An 18488-nucleotide genomic window follows, 5' to 3' on the forward strand; every position below is an offset into this window, starting at 1 on the left:
TTCTGAGAGTGTAGGGTTTTCCAGTACTTCTTTCGCTCGTCTCCACTATTGGAAATCGAACCATTGTTGTTTCGCTCTTTTATTCATGAGGTTGGCGGCTTATCTTAGGAGTTCTCCTACTGCCTGTGTTGCTGCTACCTTTAGTCGCGCGTTCTCTGTTAGCTTTTCAGTTTATTTTATGTTGTCTAATTTTTTCCACCTTCCCGATGCGTGTATTCTCTTGGCCTGTAAGCTCACTGGTGCTGGCATGTATCTCGCAACAGTCTCATTCAAGACTATCGACTTTGGTTACGAGTTGATTTGTTCGATAGTCAACCTGCGTGTTTACAAAGTTCTGAATTTGAAGAGTGTTTCCAAACACGTGCAAAATGGAAACATCGAAAAAAGCTCGGCAAGAAGTTTTATTAACAGCTCAGCAAATATCCCTTGCTAAAGTTTTAGCATCAAATGATAAAGCAATACGTGACAAAGGCATTAAAAGATTAAGCAAATGGATAACTGCCAGATCAGGTAGCAAATTAGGTGAGACCAGGTCGTTCATATCATGACAGTTATTCGTTAACATTCATGTTGCTTAGCTTTCCTTCAGTACGATCAATATGCATACTTGAAATATAACTTGTATGTGTAATTTACGTTCAACATATAGTTTCCGTCCATTTTAATGGTAGTGGAGTTTATTTATTGTTTCAATGTGACTTTTGACGTAAGTAGTTAATTTTCCATTGCAGAATTTACCAAACAGGATTTGATGACTATATGGAAAGGTTTATTTTACTGCATGTGGATGGCTGACAAACCGTTGTACCAGGTAACACACTTTAATGTATGGTTATATGTTTATTATATAACGAATATCATACCATATAACTTTTCATATATATGTGTGCCCAAGCACTCGATATAATACCCAACATGCCATTTACACTGATTTGTTTACAGGAGGAGTTAGCAGAACGAATTGCAAATTTAATTCATTGTTTCAAGAAATTGGAACAGGGATTACTTTATGCTGAGTGCTTCCTTCTAACATTGAGGCGGGAATGGTTTGGAATCGACCAACACCGTTTGGATAAATTCATGATGGTAAAATTTGTAAATAGTTTCTAAAGTTAGTGGCTGTGATTTTCTGGATAGTAAATTATGCGAGCTGATACATTTTGTTCATATTAGAAATAACATCCAAAAGTGAATCATAGCAGGGAAGCAATTAGTTACATGAGTTGGTCATAATTTACAAGTTTCTTTGTATTGAGTATATGATTATTTAACAATTAAGATGTAGGAACGTGGACTGACTGCATTTACTCCCAATCCGCCATTGACAAAGAGTAGTAGCTAGGCGCTACAGTCTTGAACCGCGTGACCGCTACAGTCGCAGGTTCGAATCCTGCCTCGGGCATGGATGTGCGTGATCTCCTTAGGTTAGTTAGGTTTAAGTAGTTCTAAGTTCTAGGGGACTGATGACCTCAGAAGTTAAGTCCCATAGTGCTCAGAGCCAGTAGTAGCTGCATGTGTAAACCCACAGCCACACCATCACTGAAAATATCACAAATTAAAATTTTCTGTATTTCACCATATGTAGATTATTACAGAACTCTAACATTTATTCAAGGGATATCCATGAAATTTTGAGTGCCACTATTAGCTGATAAATACTAGTACAACACAAGTCTGAATAATTGTTGTCATTAGCACTTGCTTCTGTGAGTTAAGTCAGATTTGTACAGTGCCAAATGGCCTTGTTTTTATTAACAACACCAGTTTTATTTTTAAGTGACAGCAGTAAAGCATATGAAATATAAATATGCACTGTAGAATAATCAAAGGCAAAAGTATATGTGAATGACAGACCCTGTGTCAAAATTAAAATGACTTGCATGTGTAGGCCCTAATCGAACAATATTACGAAAAGGAAAGTTGCTACTTATCATGTAGCTTGTGAGTTGTGTGTGTGTGTGTTGGGGGGGGGGGGGGGGGGTTCTCCTCTCTAATTTTGACAAAGGCCTTAATGGCTGAAAGCTATATTTGTGACAGTCTTTCTGTCGTGCGTATCTGCGACTCAGCATCACTGCAGTGTGGTGAGTAGCAGCTTTCCTTTCCACGATATGTGTAGGCTCCAGTTAGCTGCACACCACAATATGGGAGATGCTGTCATTACATCTCTGCAAGCCACTGAAGAGTGCACTGTGAAGAGAACAATGCACTTTCCTATTCTAGTCATAAGTACAGCATCCCAACGTGTCTTTATCAATCACAAATTGTTATAATGGTTATTGTGTGGGATATACAATTGATGCAATAGAATCAGTTTAGCCACCTGACATGATTGTCATTGAAGGGGAGTTGAAACACATTATCCCGACAATGTTAAATTTAGTGACTTGGCCTCCCTGTATTTCAGGAGCCACTGTAGCCATTGACATGAAACTTTTACAGGACATTAAACTGTATGTTTTGAGTCTACTGAACTACAATAATTGCATTTCAGCATTGCTTTCAGAAATACAATTTTTTAATTACACGGTTAAAATTTTGTGTACTTTTTTGTATGTTATCCTAAATAATTTTAATCATACATAACATTATGTTCTTCTTTTAGTACAGTAGACTCAGGATTTGTATGTTATTACTCCCTGAAAATTTGAATATTCTACTCGAAGTGGTTTCTGAGATTTAGGGGAAAATGTAAATTTTCAGGGACGGCTTCTAAAGTTTCTAAAGACTATAACTCACTTAATATATGCTTATTTTTTTTATTTTTAGTCACTCAGAAGCACCCTGCACCATACTGTCTATCTTCCTCTTTAACATTTTTCCATGTTTTTGCTTCTTTCTGGACTCCTTAGTGGCCAACTGTGCTTCATACTCTGCTTTATCAATGTGAATCTTGTCGAAGTTCTCTGATGCAGTTTGCTCCAGGATTAATTCCCATATGCTGTAGCACTTTCACCCTACCAATGTTGCCATCATTAAAAACAATAATAGCATCACTGACACCCCACTTCAGCATCTTCATTCCAACAAAAACAGTTTTTGGCAAGCAAGTCCATATAAGAGTATTGAAGGACTCAGGATTTTGAGTCTGGCCATGCAGACACTTCTTCAGTGATTCAGGATTTGCCAGGTCTCGGTTAATAGGTTTTATGATATCCATGACTGCTGCTTGGATGGAATGTTTCAGTTCTGGGCGTTGCGGTAATTGCACCATGAATCAGTTCCATGAGGTCAAAGGTGGTGTACTGGTTTTTCATCTGTTGACAGTCTGTGGAAGAAGGTAGCCCATACTGCCTGCTTCATTTTCAATAGTTCCTCAGTGTTATTTGTAACGGCCATGCCATAATACTGCTGTAGTTCATTAATCATTTTGTCTGTAAGCCTGCCTCCTATGGTTTTACCATCAGAAAGTTTGTCTCTCAAACTTTGCTTCAGCTTCCTCAACCTGGTGCCCATCCTCTTCTGGACATGACGAACTCTGTTAACCTTTATAACTCAGCAATCCACAGCCTTCTATATAAAAAATTACCAATAAATTAGATCTTGAAGTAACGCATGTAAAAAATTTAACATTTTCAAATGGTGTAGATTACATCCAAAACATTAAATACTTCCCATTTGAGTTTGTAAGTGATATATATCATTTTATTTGGAAAATTGCAAATTTCATAATTAGATAAAAATCCGAAAATGTGAAAAAAATATTTTTCCCATTCTAACTCCCCTTAAACTATTCTAGCAGGATTACATGGAAAGTCTCTATATTAAAGATCACTGAGCATGAAAGTTAACACTCCAGTATTGGTGGACTGACTGTCTACAATTTTAGTCATTGCATAGTTGTGAATGTCATTGATATTCTCCTGTAATATGAACAAGGGGTGCTTTCAATCTCTCAAGAGAGCTAACTTCTAGACCAAGGGCAGTGCCAGGCAGTGCATTATTCATCTGTTTTACACAGGTTGACAGTGTCAATTTTTTTTTAGCCAACGAAAGGACAGTTGTGTAATTAACCTTTGAGCAGTGACAAAACAGGTGATGTCAAGCATTGAAATTGAAACTGTTCTATATTCACTGTACATTGTTCGTGATTTCTTTCAATTTTTGGGACAGCAGCTTGACAGTTTGTTTACTTCTGTTTTGTAATAGAGGTTGTGATGATACTTGTATGTAGTGGCACCTGAGGTCACGGTTAAGTTGAAAGATGACAGTTTGGTTGTGAGCTGGCGAAACCAACAAATGTGATATAAAAAGAAGATATTTGTTAAAATCGAGGTTATGGTGACAGAGTGTTTGTAGAATCACCCAAGATCCATCGTGAAAGGTGATGGTTTGGTTGAGATTTGGTGAAGAGAACAAATGTGTTGTTATGCTGGAAAGTCTGCCTCCATTTACCAAACAATTAATGTTGTTGAAACTTCCTGGCCAAAACCACAGCTTACCTTCGTCAGTGTTCGCATGTTAAAAACATCTCTGTATTTTGTGTCAATATTTCAGTTATATTTTATGTGCCACCAATTTATTTTTAATGTTACAGCAGCTATCTTTTAAGTTTACCAATTTTTCTTCTTCTTCTCTTCTCTCCTCTTTTTTTTTCCCCCCAATCAGTTGCGGAAAAGCTCTGTAATGTGCCCACATGCCATGTGCCAACCTTGCTCCATTAAATAGGCTACATCAGTAATAACACTTATGTCTGATCAGTAGTGTTATTCTTGAGCAGGGCTGATAGAAAGTTGCACAAGTCTCTTATTTGTGGTCTCCTTTGCAACTTTATTACACCTTCCTAGATTCTTCTCAGCATTAGAAATTACACACACACACACACACACACACACACACTTGTTCATAAAGAGAGTGAAGAAGATAGAGAGACATTGAAAGAATACTATGGACAAAAAAAATTCATATTTGTAAAAGTATGATTTAAGTGAGAGGACCATAGTGAATTAGTTGGGAGTAAGAGGCTGAATGATAGCTGTAGTGAGGGAAGTAGACAAAGGCAGATGATGTGGTTGCCGGAGAGGGAGTACTGGACGTTGCAGGGAGCCATTTCATTTGCAGGACCAAGGAATATGTTAAGAATAAGAAGATCTTACTTGGACAGTTCAAAGAAGCAAGTATTAGGAGATGGGGATCTGTACGTTACCACTTCTGAAGCTCATGTTCAAGTCATCAGAGTTGTTCTCACCTGTGTTCTTGGCCAGTGTATGGTAAACCTTACTCGTGTCTTTAGTGTAACAGTGCCTATTCATTCATCTGGACCTCTGGTCATTTCCACCTAAAAGGCTGTGTGAAAGTTGTTCAGCTGGTATGTAATGTGGCTGCTTTCAGAGGTAATATTGCTTATTATGGTGTAAAAATAAAAAATACCTATTACAGGACTGGAATAAGTTATAGAGGTTGGGTGCATGGGACACACAGTCAGAGCTCTGGTAAATAATGTGATGTAGTTGTTCAGAGCATGTATATTACGTAATAAAGGAACCAGTCCTTTATAGTTGGTCTGTAGAAATATTAGGGATCTTGGAGGATACACTTCTGGACCAGGTTTTGGGGGAACACATTCCATATAATGTACTGAGTAAGAAATTGCTCATCATTGCAGATGAACAGTCTGCAAGAGGCAAGGCTGTGCTGGAGACACTTTTTGGTGCAAAAGCATTGACTGATATTTGATGAGTGGAGTTAGTCATTTCATGTATGCAGGGGCTTTTATGAGCTGGGGGGGGGGGGAGGGAGGGGGGGGGTTGACCTCAAGGAATATGGAGTGTTTAGCTAAGGACAACGAGGCAAAATTAATGGTAAATATGGAAATGCTGCAGTGAATGTGAGCCTTGGTCCTGCTTTTATACCATGAAGATATTGGAGGCTGAACCAGGTGAATAAAGGGTTGAGAATTTGAGTGTGTAGAAATGTTGCTTCTAGTTGGCATATAAACTGATCTTTGTTCCAAAGTACCAGGCCAGTGCTCATGCCATGACATCGATTTGTTTTTATATATACCCTTCGGAAGAGAAGTAGTTGTGAGTTATACAGTCTTTCATAATTATAAGAAGTGTGATGGAAAGTTTGTAATCAGCAAGACATGGGAAGGTAGTCTTTGGTTTCAGGAAAGCCATGAGCATGGGGAATGTTGACGTATATGGAGGCACTGAAAGCAGTAACAACTCAGAGGCCAGGTAGTTATGGGATAAGTATTGTGGAGAGCACTGGAGGATATGGTTAGTGGCCCTAATGTAGAAAGTTGGCTGCAAAAAATATTGAAGTTGGTCAACTAGACCATAAATTTCTTCTGTGATGTCACAGTAAACAGACACAGTGGGGTGTCCACAGTGTTTTATAATTGTAGATTTTAGGATTCTGGGGATTGGAGATCACATGAGACTACATAGCAACATTGATGGAGCCGTTGTCTGTTGGAGAATCACATGTGAAGTATCTTTCAAGTTTGTGGATTCATGCTCAGTCATCTTTAAAGATATCTGTGTTGTTGGGGCAGGGTATGGAGGTGTCCAGTGGATAGGAGGGCAGTTATAGTCTGTCCGTAAACTGAAAAGTGAGCAGTGCTTGTTGTGGAAGGAAGAGGCCTTTCCCAGAAGAATGCTTCAACTGCCATACAGGTTAGCTAAAAACGAGTTTCTCGTCAAGAAGTACAGTGTAACATGTGCTGATTTACGTATATTCTGTTCTTGTTCATTTCTCTGGACTGTAGTTGTATTAGTTATTAATTCCTTTACTCAGTATAGTGTTAACACATTTACTGGAAAATAAAACACTTCCAGGCATGTATGTGGACCCTCTGTTTTAAAAGGTGCACCACAGAAACCCGTCGGTGTAACTGTGTGAAACGGCTTGTAGTTGCTCCATGATATGTAGATGGGTAGAGGGAGTGGGCAATTGCTTGCTCATCCATCAGTTTGCAGACATTATACCAACAATCCAACCATTACCTCCCCCTTATTACTCAGTATTGCCACAGACTGTAGCAGCTGCATTACATCCTATGCTCAGGCTTTGAGTACTGTTTTTCCTACCTTCAGATGAGGATTGTGCTCCCCAAAATCCTTCCCACTTCTCCCAAATTGTTATTGTCACCCTCACAATGTATGAAACATCCTAAACCATGGCACTCCTATCTCAAATGCCATGTCACGTGGGTCATATGCAGGTGAAAGACCATTGCGCAAGAACTGTCCCTTGCACTCACTCAGCACACCTTCACTTCACTTATCACTAGAGTCTTCCCTTCAACAACTCTGCCTTTCTCCAGGTGGCTTTTTGTTTTCACTTCTGACTCACTCACCTCATCTGCACTATTTGGATTTCCTCTCGATCCTATACTGCTCCTTCTACATTCAGTCTTTCTCCTATGTGTGTTTCTAAAAATAAAAATATCAAGCTGAGCTACAGTGTTTCAGGTCTTGTTTAAATGCCTATTTACTGCTCAACTGACTAGTTACGTTTGTTTATTCCATTGTTTTTATCCCAAAAGTTTCATATCTCTGCAAACCCTACACTCAGAAATAGCCATTTAAGTGCTAATTTAAAGCATTATAAAGTAGCAAAATATAATAAATTACAAACAGCATTCCTGTTAAGTCACTGTGTTAGGAATCGGCAGTGCCAAACAAAATGTGGAAGTTTGCTGTGGCTTCCTTTTCGCTTGTGACTTTTAAAACTATTTACGCATTTAATGTGAATCATATTACAGTGTTATATAATGTTAATGTGTTTGTTGGACTTGAATTATATGATGATGCTCATGTAAGACCCACCAAGGTGTTAATTGACAAGGCAAAAATAGCATTCCTTTTTTGGGGGGGGGGGGGGGGGGAGAGGGAAATCCCATACCTTGCTGAGTTTATACCCCTGTCTCTGTTAAATAAATTCAGTACCTACACTTATTATCAAAAAATTTAACCATATAAGGTGTATCAAATGAAATTTGTAACTGAATTGGAGATTTATTGAAAATTGTGTACTTCACAAAATAAAAAGAATAATATAGTGGAAGCTTCTAATACCAAGTCACATTTATAATCGGACAACTCATACAAACACCTGAGCATAAAAATTTGTAGGCATATGAAAATAAATGGTCACATAAATTCAGTGGAAGGTAAGGCAGGTGGCTGACTTTGGTTCATATGCAGTATACTACGGAAATGCAGTCAGTCTACAGAGGAGGTTGCTTACGAAAAACTCGTGCGACTTGTTGTATAATACTTCTCAAGTGTTCAGGACCTGTACCAAGTATGACTAACAAAGGATATTGATCATATACACAAAAGGGGGGGGGGGGGCAGCACAAATACTCATCTGATAAAGGAGCTGTTGAGTTGCAGACAGACACAACAAAAAGACAGCTATACATTTGACCTTTTGGCCAAAAGGTCTCTTTCTAAAATAGAAAACACACATTCACGCAAACACAACTCATACACACTGACCACTGTCACCAGCCACTGAGGCCAGGTTGCAACTGTGCTTAATGGAGGTAAGAAGGAAGCTGGGGAGGTGGAGGATGCAGTGCTGATTGTGGGAGCATGAAGGGACACCGTGGGGACACAGTACAGCTGCTAGATGAAGTTGAAAGGTTTGAGGGGAAGGGGAATGGAAAAGGAGAAAAGTAGAGGGAAAAAAGAGTAGTTGGTGTAATAGAAAGCTGTAGTTGGTGTAATAGAAAGCTGTGTAGTGCTACAGTGGGAGCAGGGAAGGTGGCAAATGGGTGAAGTACAAGAACAAGCAAAGGTTGAGGCCAGGGTGGTTGCAGGAAAGTAGGATGTTTTGCAGGGAGCGTTCCCATCTACACATTTCAGAAAAGTGGAGTGTTGGTGGGAAGGGTCCAGATGGAGCAGTATGTGAAGCAGTCATTGAAGCGAAGCACATTGTGTTGGGCATCATTTTCAGAAACTGAATTGCCCAGATGTCTCTTGGCCATAGTTTGTCAATGGCCTTTCCTGCGGAAAGACAGCTTGGTGGTTGTCATGCCCACATAGAAAGCAGCACAGTTGCTGCATAGTTTGAAAATCACATGATAGCTTTCACAGGTAGCCCTACCTTTGCTGGGATAGGTGATGCTTGTGACTAGAATGGGGTAGTTGGTGGTGGGAGGATGTATGGTACAGGATGATTGCTGCTTAGTTTGTAAATCACATGATTGCTTGCACAAGTAGCTTAGCCTTTGATGAGATAGGTGATGCCTGTGACCAGAATGGAGTAGTTGTTTGTGGGAGGATGTATGGGACAGGTCTTGTATCTATGTCTATTGCAGGGATATGAACCAGCTGGGAGCAGAGCTGGAGTATGGATGGCCAAGAGTATTATGTAGGTCCTATGGGTGGTGGAATACCACTATGTGAGGGGTGGGAAGAATAGTGGGTAGGATATTCCTCATTTCAGGGCATGATGAGAGGTAATCGACACCCTGGTGGAGAATGTGATTCAGTTGTTCCAGTCCTGTGGTACTGAGTCACAAGGGGAGTGCTCCTTTGTGGTCGAACAGTGGGAACGTGGAAGACAGTAGGTGACTGGAAAGACAAGGCACAGGAGATAAGTTTCTATGCAAGGTTAAGAGGATAATTTCAATTTGCAGAGGCCTCGGTGAGACCTTCGGTATATTTGGATAGAGGCTGTTGGTCCATACAGATGTGACAGTCACTGATGGCTAGGCTGTATAGAATGGACATGCTGGTACAGAATGGGTGGCAGATGTCAAAGTGGAGGTATTGCTGGTGGTTGGTCAGTTTGATGTGGATTGAGGAATTGACGTAGCTATCTTTGAGATGGAGGTCAACATGGAGGATGGTAGCTCATTGGGTTGAGGAGAATGAGGTGAAGCAAACGGGGGGAGAAGTGTTGAAGTTCTGGAGGAATGTGGACAGGGTATCCTTATGCTCAGTGCAGATCACAAAGCTGTCATCAGTGAATCTGAAATAGGTGAGAGGTTCTGGATTCTAAGTGGTTTGGAAGGATTCCTCTAAGTGGCCCATACCATGCAGGTGTCCATTGCCATACCACGGATTTGTTTGTAGATAATGGCTTCAAAGTAGAATTAATTGTGGGGATCATGGTGATCAGGAAGGAAATTGTAGGTTTGGAGTCTGTTGGGCATTTGGAAAGGTAGTATTCAGTAGCAGCAAGACCATGGGCATAAGAGATGATAGTGTAGAGAGAGGTGCCATCAATAGTGACAAGGAGCATGTTATAGTGTAAAGGAACAGGAACTGTGGAAATTTGGTGGAGGAAGTGGTTGCTGTCTTTTATACAGGGTGGTCAGAAACAGTCTGAAAAGCTTGTAAGGGTATTTGGCGGAGGGAAGATTGTGCTGAGAAATAATCGTCAAGAAAAAAATTCGAAACATTGTACTTTTTCAGAGTTATGTAGTGTGAAATTTAGCCAATCAAGTTTATGTGTGTGCAAATTCAAGCACTTGCATACACCAACATGTGGTAATGCACCAACATCTGTGGGTCCTTGAGGTACCATTTGTTGAAATGCTCATTACTAGTTAATATGTGCCTTTTTCAAAAGTTATTAATTTAAACCAGGTGAGCAAAAGTTACAATTATCCAGATTGGGGAGAACTAATTTGGCAAGACTGCCTCTGGCAGGCTGCTTCAATTTGCACCTGTGATGGCCTGATTGGTTAACTTCAGTGCTAAATAACTCAGAAACTGCACATGGTCACAGACTTCTTTCTTAACTCTTATTTCTCTGCGCAACACCCCCTACAACACCCTTACAAGATTTCCAGTCTGTTTCTGACCTTCCTGTATTGTAGGGTAGATTACAGGTAATGGGCTGAAAGTGTTGGGCCATGAGAGCAGAGTTGCTCTCAGTGGGGACACAGTAACCAGCCACAGTGGGGCTTCTGAGTTGTTGGGTTTACAGACTTTAGGAAGCATGTAGAAGGTAGGAATGTGGGGAGTGATAAGGGTGAGGAGAGAGTGAGTTTCAGAGGAGAGGCTCTAGGATAGCTGTAAGGATTTGAGAGACTGAAGGTCCTGTGGGATTTCTGGAATATGGTCACTGTGGAAGGGTTTATAGGTGGATAAATCTGACAGCTGGTGGAGTCCTGCCATGTAGTCCCTCTGGTTCAGAACACGGTGGTGAAGCCTTTGTTGGCAGGTGGGATGGTAAGGTTGTGATCAGTTTTTAGGTGGTTGAGTGCAGTTCTTTCTGTGAATGTAACATTAGGTTCCATGTTGAAGGATTTGGAGATTGGCAAGGTTTGTGATTAAGAATTTCTGGAACGTTAACAGGGGGTGATTAGGGGGGCAGTTGGGGTGAATCATAGTTGGATGGAGAAGTGAACTGAATCAGGCATGGTTCAACATTAGCTTTGGGTTGAGTCTCATTGGTAGGGTTGTTGGTGAAAAAGGCTTTCCACTGTAGGGACCAGGAGAAGGAGAGATGGTCTTTAACAAGTCCAGTGTGATTGAATTTGGAAGTGGAACTGATACTTCTGTAGGGCTAAGGTTTTTGGAGGAAAGGTTTATGACTGTGTTTCAATTCCATTTTGGTTCTGCATTCTGTATGGTGGTAGGAAGGAGTTTCTGAGGGAGTGGTAAATGTAGTAGGTCTGCAAGGCGGGGTTTATTGGCAATAAGGGGATGTTGGGGAGGTTCAGAGGCTGTCGTAGAGATGGTGGAAGAAACAGCTGGACCACCTAGTTGCTGAACATACGCTGCCCAACCTGTTGTGTTCCACTTCAATGGCTACTTGACAGCCTGCGCCATTAGGGTCCATCCTACTAATGGCAGCTTTTCTGTACTGCACTGGTGGGAACTCTCCCTGCAATATATCCTTCACCCACACCCACAGATTGCTTCTCCCGTTAGGCATAAGTGCTTGCAGTCCTGTCTTAGTGGCTGTGTGTGTGTGTGTTCTACACATGCATTTGAGGTAAACATGCCCAAGAATCCACATATTTTTCTGTCAGAAGCACATGCATACTGATATTTGTCTTCAGGCATTGTCATCCACACTGGAGAGACCATAGCATTTAGGGTGCCTGTGCATGTAATTCTGAGTTATTTCATATGTGGAATATTTACAAGCAGACCTGTCAGCCATAGACCATTTTTCGTCTTAATTGGCGTGGTTGCAAAATCTGCACATGCAATGATTTAGTTGACAGGCATATGACATACCTTTGCATAGTGAGGGATCCATCACTGGCTTACTAAAAACATATCAGTTGGAGAGTATGAAGGAGCAAGAAATTTTCGTCATCCATCTTCTGATTGATTTGATCTCCTCAGCACTGCTATCTCTCCCTCCCTCCCTCCCTCCCTCCCTCTCTCTCTCCCTCCTTCTCTGTCTCTCTCCCTCTCCGTCTCTCTCCCTCTCTCCTGTGCCAACCTTTTCATCACAAGGTAGTGCTTATGCCCCTCAATTATTTGTTGGGTATATTCCAATTTCTGCCTTCACTTCTAGTTACTAACCTCTACAGCTCCCTCTAATACAAAGGAAGTGATTCCCTGATGTCTTAACACATGTCCTATCATCCTGTCCCTTCTTCTTGTCAGTGTTTTCCACATGTTTCTTTCTTTGCTGATTCTGCAGAGAAACTCCTCATTCCTTATCTTTTCAGTCCACCTATTTTTCAACATTCTTCTGTAGCAGCACATTATACACTTCGACGCTCTTCTTTTCCAGTGTTCCCGCAGTCCATGATTTAACCATACAATGACATGCCCCAAACATACATTCTCAGAAATTTCTTCTTCTTGAAATACTAGTAAATGTCTCTTCAGCAGCAGTGGCTGTGCTGATCTGCTTTTTATATCCTTGCTTTGTCCATCATGGATAATTTTCCTTTCAAGGTAGCAGACACTATTAACTTCCTGTACTTCGTGATCACCACTTTCGATGCTAAATTTATCACTAATATAATTTCTGCTACTCCTGTTTAGTTTCGTCTTTCTTCGTTGCACTCTCAATCCATATTCTGTGTTCATTAGCTTGTTCATTCCGTTTAACAGATTTTGTAATTCTTCATCATTTCCACTAAGAACAGCAGTATTATCAATGAATATTGTTTCATGCTGAACTTTTTGCTCACTCCAAAATCTATCTTGTATTTCTTTCATTGCTTCTGAGATATGCAGATTGAGCAATATAGGTGAAAGGTTGGATCTCTATTTTATGCCCTTCTTAATCTATTTAATTCTCGGGCTTCCATCCTCATTGTTACCTCTTATTTCTTGTACATCATTCCCAATAGCTTACAACTATTTCTCTGAGAATTTCAAACATCTTGCACCATACAATTACAGTTTTGTTAGCGGTAGGCATTGTAAGACATCCTGTGAAACATTAGTAATGCCTCCTCTGAAAACTACCTAGAACAGATAGTTCTGAACCCTACTCATAATGGAAGTATATTGGATCATATGGCAACAAATAGACCTGACCTATTTAAGACTGTCCACATTGAAAACTGGCATCAGTGATGTCCACATTGAAAACTGGCATCAGTGATCGTGACAGTAATCGTGTGCAGTAATCATGATGCGGTTGTGGCAACAATGATTACCAAAGTAGAAAAGACGACTAAAGCAAGCCGAAAGATATCTACATCTACATCCATACTCCGCAAGGTGTGGCGGAGGGTACCCTGAGTACCTCTATCGGTTCTCTCTTCTATTCCAGTCTCGTATTGTTTGTGGAAAGAAGGATTGTCGGTATGCTTCTGTGTGGGCTCTAATCTCTCTGATTTTATCCTCATGGTCTCTTCGCGAGATGTACGTGGGAGGGAGCAATATACTGCTTGAAGGTATGTTCCCAAAACTTTAACAAAAGCCCGTACCGAGCTACTGAGCGTCTCTCCTGCAGAGTCTTCCACTGGAGTTTATCTATCATCTCCGTAACGCTTTCGCGATTACTAAATGATCCTCTAACGAAGCGCGCTACTCTCCGTTGGATCTTCTCTGTCTCTTCTATCAACCCTATCTGGTACAGATCCCACACTGCTGAGCAGTATTCAAGCAGTGGGTGAACAAGTGTACTGTAACCTACTTCCTTTGTTTTCGGATTGCATTTCCTTAGGATTCTTTCAATGAATCTCAGTCTGGCATCTGCTTTACCGACGATCAACTTTATATGATCATTCTATTTTAAATCGCTCCTAATGCATACTCCCAGATAATTTATGGAATTAACTGCTTCCAGTTACTGACCTGCTATTTTGTAGCTAAATGATAAGGGATCTATCTTTCTATGTATTCGCAGCACATTACACTTGTCTACATTGAGATTCAATTGCCATTCCCTGCACCATGCGTCAATTCGCTGCAGATCCTCCTGCATTTCAGTACAATTTTCCATTGTTACAACCTCTCGAGACACCACAGCATCATCCGCAAAAAGCCTCAGTGAACTTCCAATGTCATCCACAAGGTAATTTATGTATATTGTGAATAGCAACGGTCCTATGACACTCCACTGCGGCACACCTGAAATCACTCTTACTTCGGAAGACTTCTCTCCATTGAGAATGACATGCTGCGTTCTGTTATCTAGGAACTCTTCAATCCAATCACACAATTGGTGTGATAGTCCATATGCTTTTACTTTGTTCATTAAACGACTGTGGGGAACTGTATCGAAAGCCTAGCGGAAGTCAGGAAACACGGCATCTACCTGTGAACCCGTGTCTATGGCCCTCTGAGTCTCGTGGACGAATAGTGCGAGCTGGGTTTCATACAACCGTCTTTTTCGAAACCCATGCTGGTTCCTACAGAGTAGATTTCTAGTCTCCAGAAAAGTCATTATACTCAAACATAATACGTGTTCCAAAATTCTACAACTGATCGATATTAGAGATATAGATCTATAGTTCTGCACATCTGTTCGACGTCCCTTCTTGAAAACGGGGATGACCTGTGCCCTTTTCCAATCCTTTGGAATGCTACCCTCTTCTAGAGACCTACGGTACACCGCTGCAAGAAGGGGGGCAAGTTCCTTCGCGTACTCTGTGTAAAATCGAACTGGTATCCCATCAGGTCCAGCGGCCTTTCCTCTTTTAAGCGATTTTAATTGTTTCTCTATCCCTCTGTCGTCTATTTCGATATCTACCATTTTTTCATCTGTACGACAATCTAGAGAAGGAACTACAGTGCAGTGTTCCTCTGTGAAACAGCTTTGGAAAAAGACATTTAGTATTTCAGCCTTTAGTCTGTCATCCTCTGTTTCAGTACCATTTTGGTCACAGAGTGTCTGGACATTATGTTTTGATCCACCTACCGCTTTGACATAAGACATAAATTTCTTAGGATTTTCTGCCAAGTCAGTACATAGAACTTTACTTTCGAATTCATTGAACCCCTCTCGCGTAGCCCTCCTCACACTACATTTCGCTTCGCGTAATTTTTGTTTGTCTGCAAGGCTTTGGCTATGTTTATGTTTGCTGTGAAGTTCTCTTTGCTTCCGAAGCAGTTTTCTAACTCGGTTGTTGTACCACGGTGGCTCTTTTCCATCTCTTACGGTCATGCTTGGCACATACTCATCTAACGCATATTGTTACGATGGTTTTGAACTTTGTCCACTGATCCTCAGCACTATCTGTACTTGAGACAAAACTTTTGTGTTGAACCGTCAGGTACTCTGTAATCTGCTTTTTGTCACTTTTGCTAAACAGAAAAATCTTCCTACCTTTTTTAACATTTCTATTTACGGCTGAAATCATCGATGCAGTAATCGCTTTATGATCGCTGATTCCCTGTTCTGCGTTAACTGTTTCAAATAGTTCGGGTCTGTTTGTCACCAGAAGGTCTAATATGTTATCACCACGAGTCGGTTCTCTGTTTAACTGCTCAAGGTAGTTTTCAGATAAAGCACTTAAAAAAATTTCGCTGGGTTCTTTGTCCCTGCCACCCGTTATGAACGTTTGAGTCTCCCAGTCTATATCTGGCAAATTAAAATCTCCACCCAGAACTATAACATAGTGGGGAAATCTACTCGAAATATTTTCCAAATTATCCCTCAGGTGCTCAGCCACAACAGCTGCTGAGCCAGGAGGCCTATAGAGACATCCAATTACCATGTCTGAGCCTGCTTTAACCGTGACCTTCACCCAAATTATTTCACATTTCGGATCTCCGTCAATTTCCTTCGATACTATTGCACCTCTAATCACTATAAACGCGCCTCCCCCTTCACTGTCCAGCCTGTCTCTGCGATATACATTCCAATCTGAGTTTAGGATTTCATTACTGTTTACGTCTGGTTTCAGCCAACTTTCTGTCCCTAGTACTATATGGACGTGGTGACCGTTTATTAAAGAGAGCAGTTCTGGGACCTTTCTATAGACGCTCCTGCAGTTTACCATTAGCACATTAATATTGTTATTCCCTGTTACATTTTGCCTACTCCTACCTTGCCGCATCTCAGGGGGCGTCTTGTCGGGCCTAGAGAGGGAATTCTCTAACCTAAAAAACCGCCATGTGCACTCCACACGTACTCCGCTACCCTTGTAGCTACTCTCACAATTAAAGCTTTCGGCCATTAAGGCCTTCGTCAACAGTACACACACACACACACACACACACACACACACACACACACACACACACACACACACACACACACACACGACTGCAGTCTCAGGCAACTGAAACCAATGGCCTTCGTCAACAGTACACACACACACACACACACACACACACACACACACACACACACACGACTGCAGTCTCAGGCAACTGAAACCACACTGTGAGCAGCAGCAGCAGCACCAGTGCATAATGGGAGTGGCGACTGGATGAGGGTAAGGAGGCAGCTCGGTTGGAGAGGGGGAGGAATAGTATGGTGGGGGTGGCGGACAGTGAAGTGCTGCAGGTTAGACGGAGGGCAGGGGAGAGGTGGGGAGGGAGGGGCGCAGGAGGTAGTGGAAGAGTAGAGAAATAAAAAGACTGGGTATGGTGGAATGACGGGTGTGTAGTGCTGGAATGGGAACAGGGAAGGGGCTGGATGAGTGACGACAGTGACTAACGAAGGTTGAGGCCAAGAGGGTTACAGGAACGTAGGATGTATTGCAGGGAAAGTTCCCACCTGCGCTATTCAGAAAAGAGGGACTGTTCATCACTGCAGATGTGACGACCATGGGTGGCTATTCTGTACAGAAGGGAATTCTTGGTATGGAACAGGTAGCAGTTGTCAAAGTGGAGGTATTGCTGATGATTAGTGGTTTGCAGAGTATTGATGTAGACATAGGTACAGTGTAGACTTTCATGGCCACTATTTACAATCTTGGTGATTTTATTTGTATGGTCCTTAAACCATAGTTTAGGTATGTTTGTGTGCTTAATGTTTTGTCTCCAGAAGGACACAAAAGCAATTATCATCTGGGCAACACAGATAAATTGGCAATAGCAGTTGATGCACTGGGACCAAGGAACCACTAAATTTTATTTTCTGTTGCTGGAGCTTTACCAAGGTCTATTCATTATAATGCTAGGAAGTATAGAGAAGGTATAGAAATTCAAAAACACAAAATGCCTTCAACATAAAAGCAGGACTGAAATTAGACAAGTTGTCATCCGTAGTCCTAAATAAACCAAACAGACCAACTCTTTAGCAGAATAAGTTATGTATCGCACATTGGTGCGAATCTGCATTCTTAAGCAGTGGCATGGTTTCATATAGATGGTTTGACTTTGAGCTTCTTTGTGTTAGTACACCATCTAACAAACTCTTTATAATCTCTGAGGTTGTCTCCAGCATTAGCCGTTGTTGGGCACCGAAACGTGCCTTAGACCACATCCTAATGCCCATCCGACTAAAATCACAAATAACATCTAGCACATTTTAAACTGTCAAACACTTCTCTAGGTCAACAAATCCTATGAAAGCGTCTTAATTTATCTTAAGTATTGTTTCCATTATCAAGTGCAATATCCAAACTGCCTCACTGATTCAAACCAGTTTTCATCTTACAGATCCTTAGTTTTATTTCCCATTTTCTGTATATTATTCTTGTCAATAACTTTGGTGCAAGAGCTGTTAAGCTGATTGTGAGATAGATCTTGCTCTTACCTGCTCTTGCTATTTTTGGGATTGTGTGACATACTTTTCCAAAAGTCTGGTGGTATATCTCCATGCTCATATATTATATACATCAACATGAATAGTCACATGGTTGTCAGTCCCCAAAAATTTTAGACCTATATCTTCCAAATCCACTCCCATTTCTTGTGCCAACATGTGACTAGACAATTCCTCCCCCTTGTAGAGGCCCTCAAGTTTCTCATTACACATATCTGCTCTCTCTTCTGCTTTTAACTGAAGAATTCCTATTGCACTTCTGATGTTGACACCCTTCCTTTTAATTTAATCTGTGCTGATGACATCTTTTTCAGTTTTCTTCACATTTTTTGGAGCTGTTTCACGTCTCTTCCTTGAATTTCCTGTTTATTTTGTTCGTAAGTTACTTATATTTGTGTATTCCTGTCTTTTTGTGAACATTTCAGCACTTCTTTCTTTTG

The 18488-nt window shown here is 41.0% G+C and overlaps 1 protein-coding gene across 1 annotated transcript in view; it reads left to right on the top strand.

The window, feature by feature from the left end:
• Positions 1-277: 277 nt before the first annotated feature.
• The window catches only part of LOC124605994 (ribosomal RNA processing protein 1 homolog), a 46399-nt gene continuing 28188 nt past the window's right edge, over positions 278-18488 (top strand). Inside the window, exons 1-3 of the mRNA XM_047137957.1 lie at positions 278-522; positions 732-811; positions 943-1086. Of these exons, the coding sequence (XP_046993913.1) occupies positions 369-522; positions 732-811; positions 943-1086 (378 nt within the window). The 5' untranslated portion in view covers positions 278-368. The remainder of the gene's footprint in view (positions 523-731; positions 812-942; positions 1087-18488) is intronic.

This window comes from Schistocerca americana, chromosome 3 (assembly GCF_021461395.2).
Source record: "Schistocerca americana isolate TAMUIC-IGC-003095 chromosome 3, iqSchAmer2.1, whole genome shotgun sequence".
Taxonomy (NCBI): domain Eukaryota; kingdom Metazoa; phylum Arthropoda; class Insecta; order Orthoptera; family Acrididae; genus Schistocerca; species Schistocerca americana.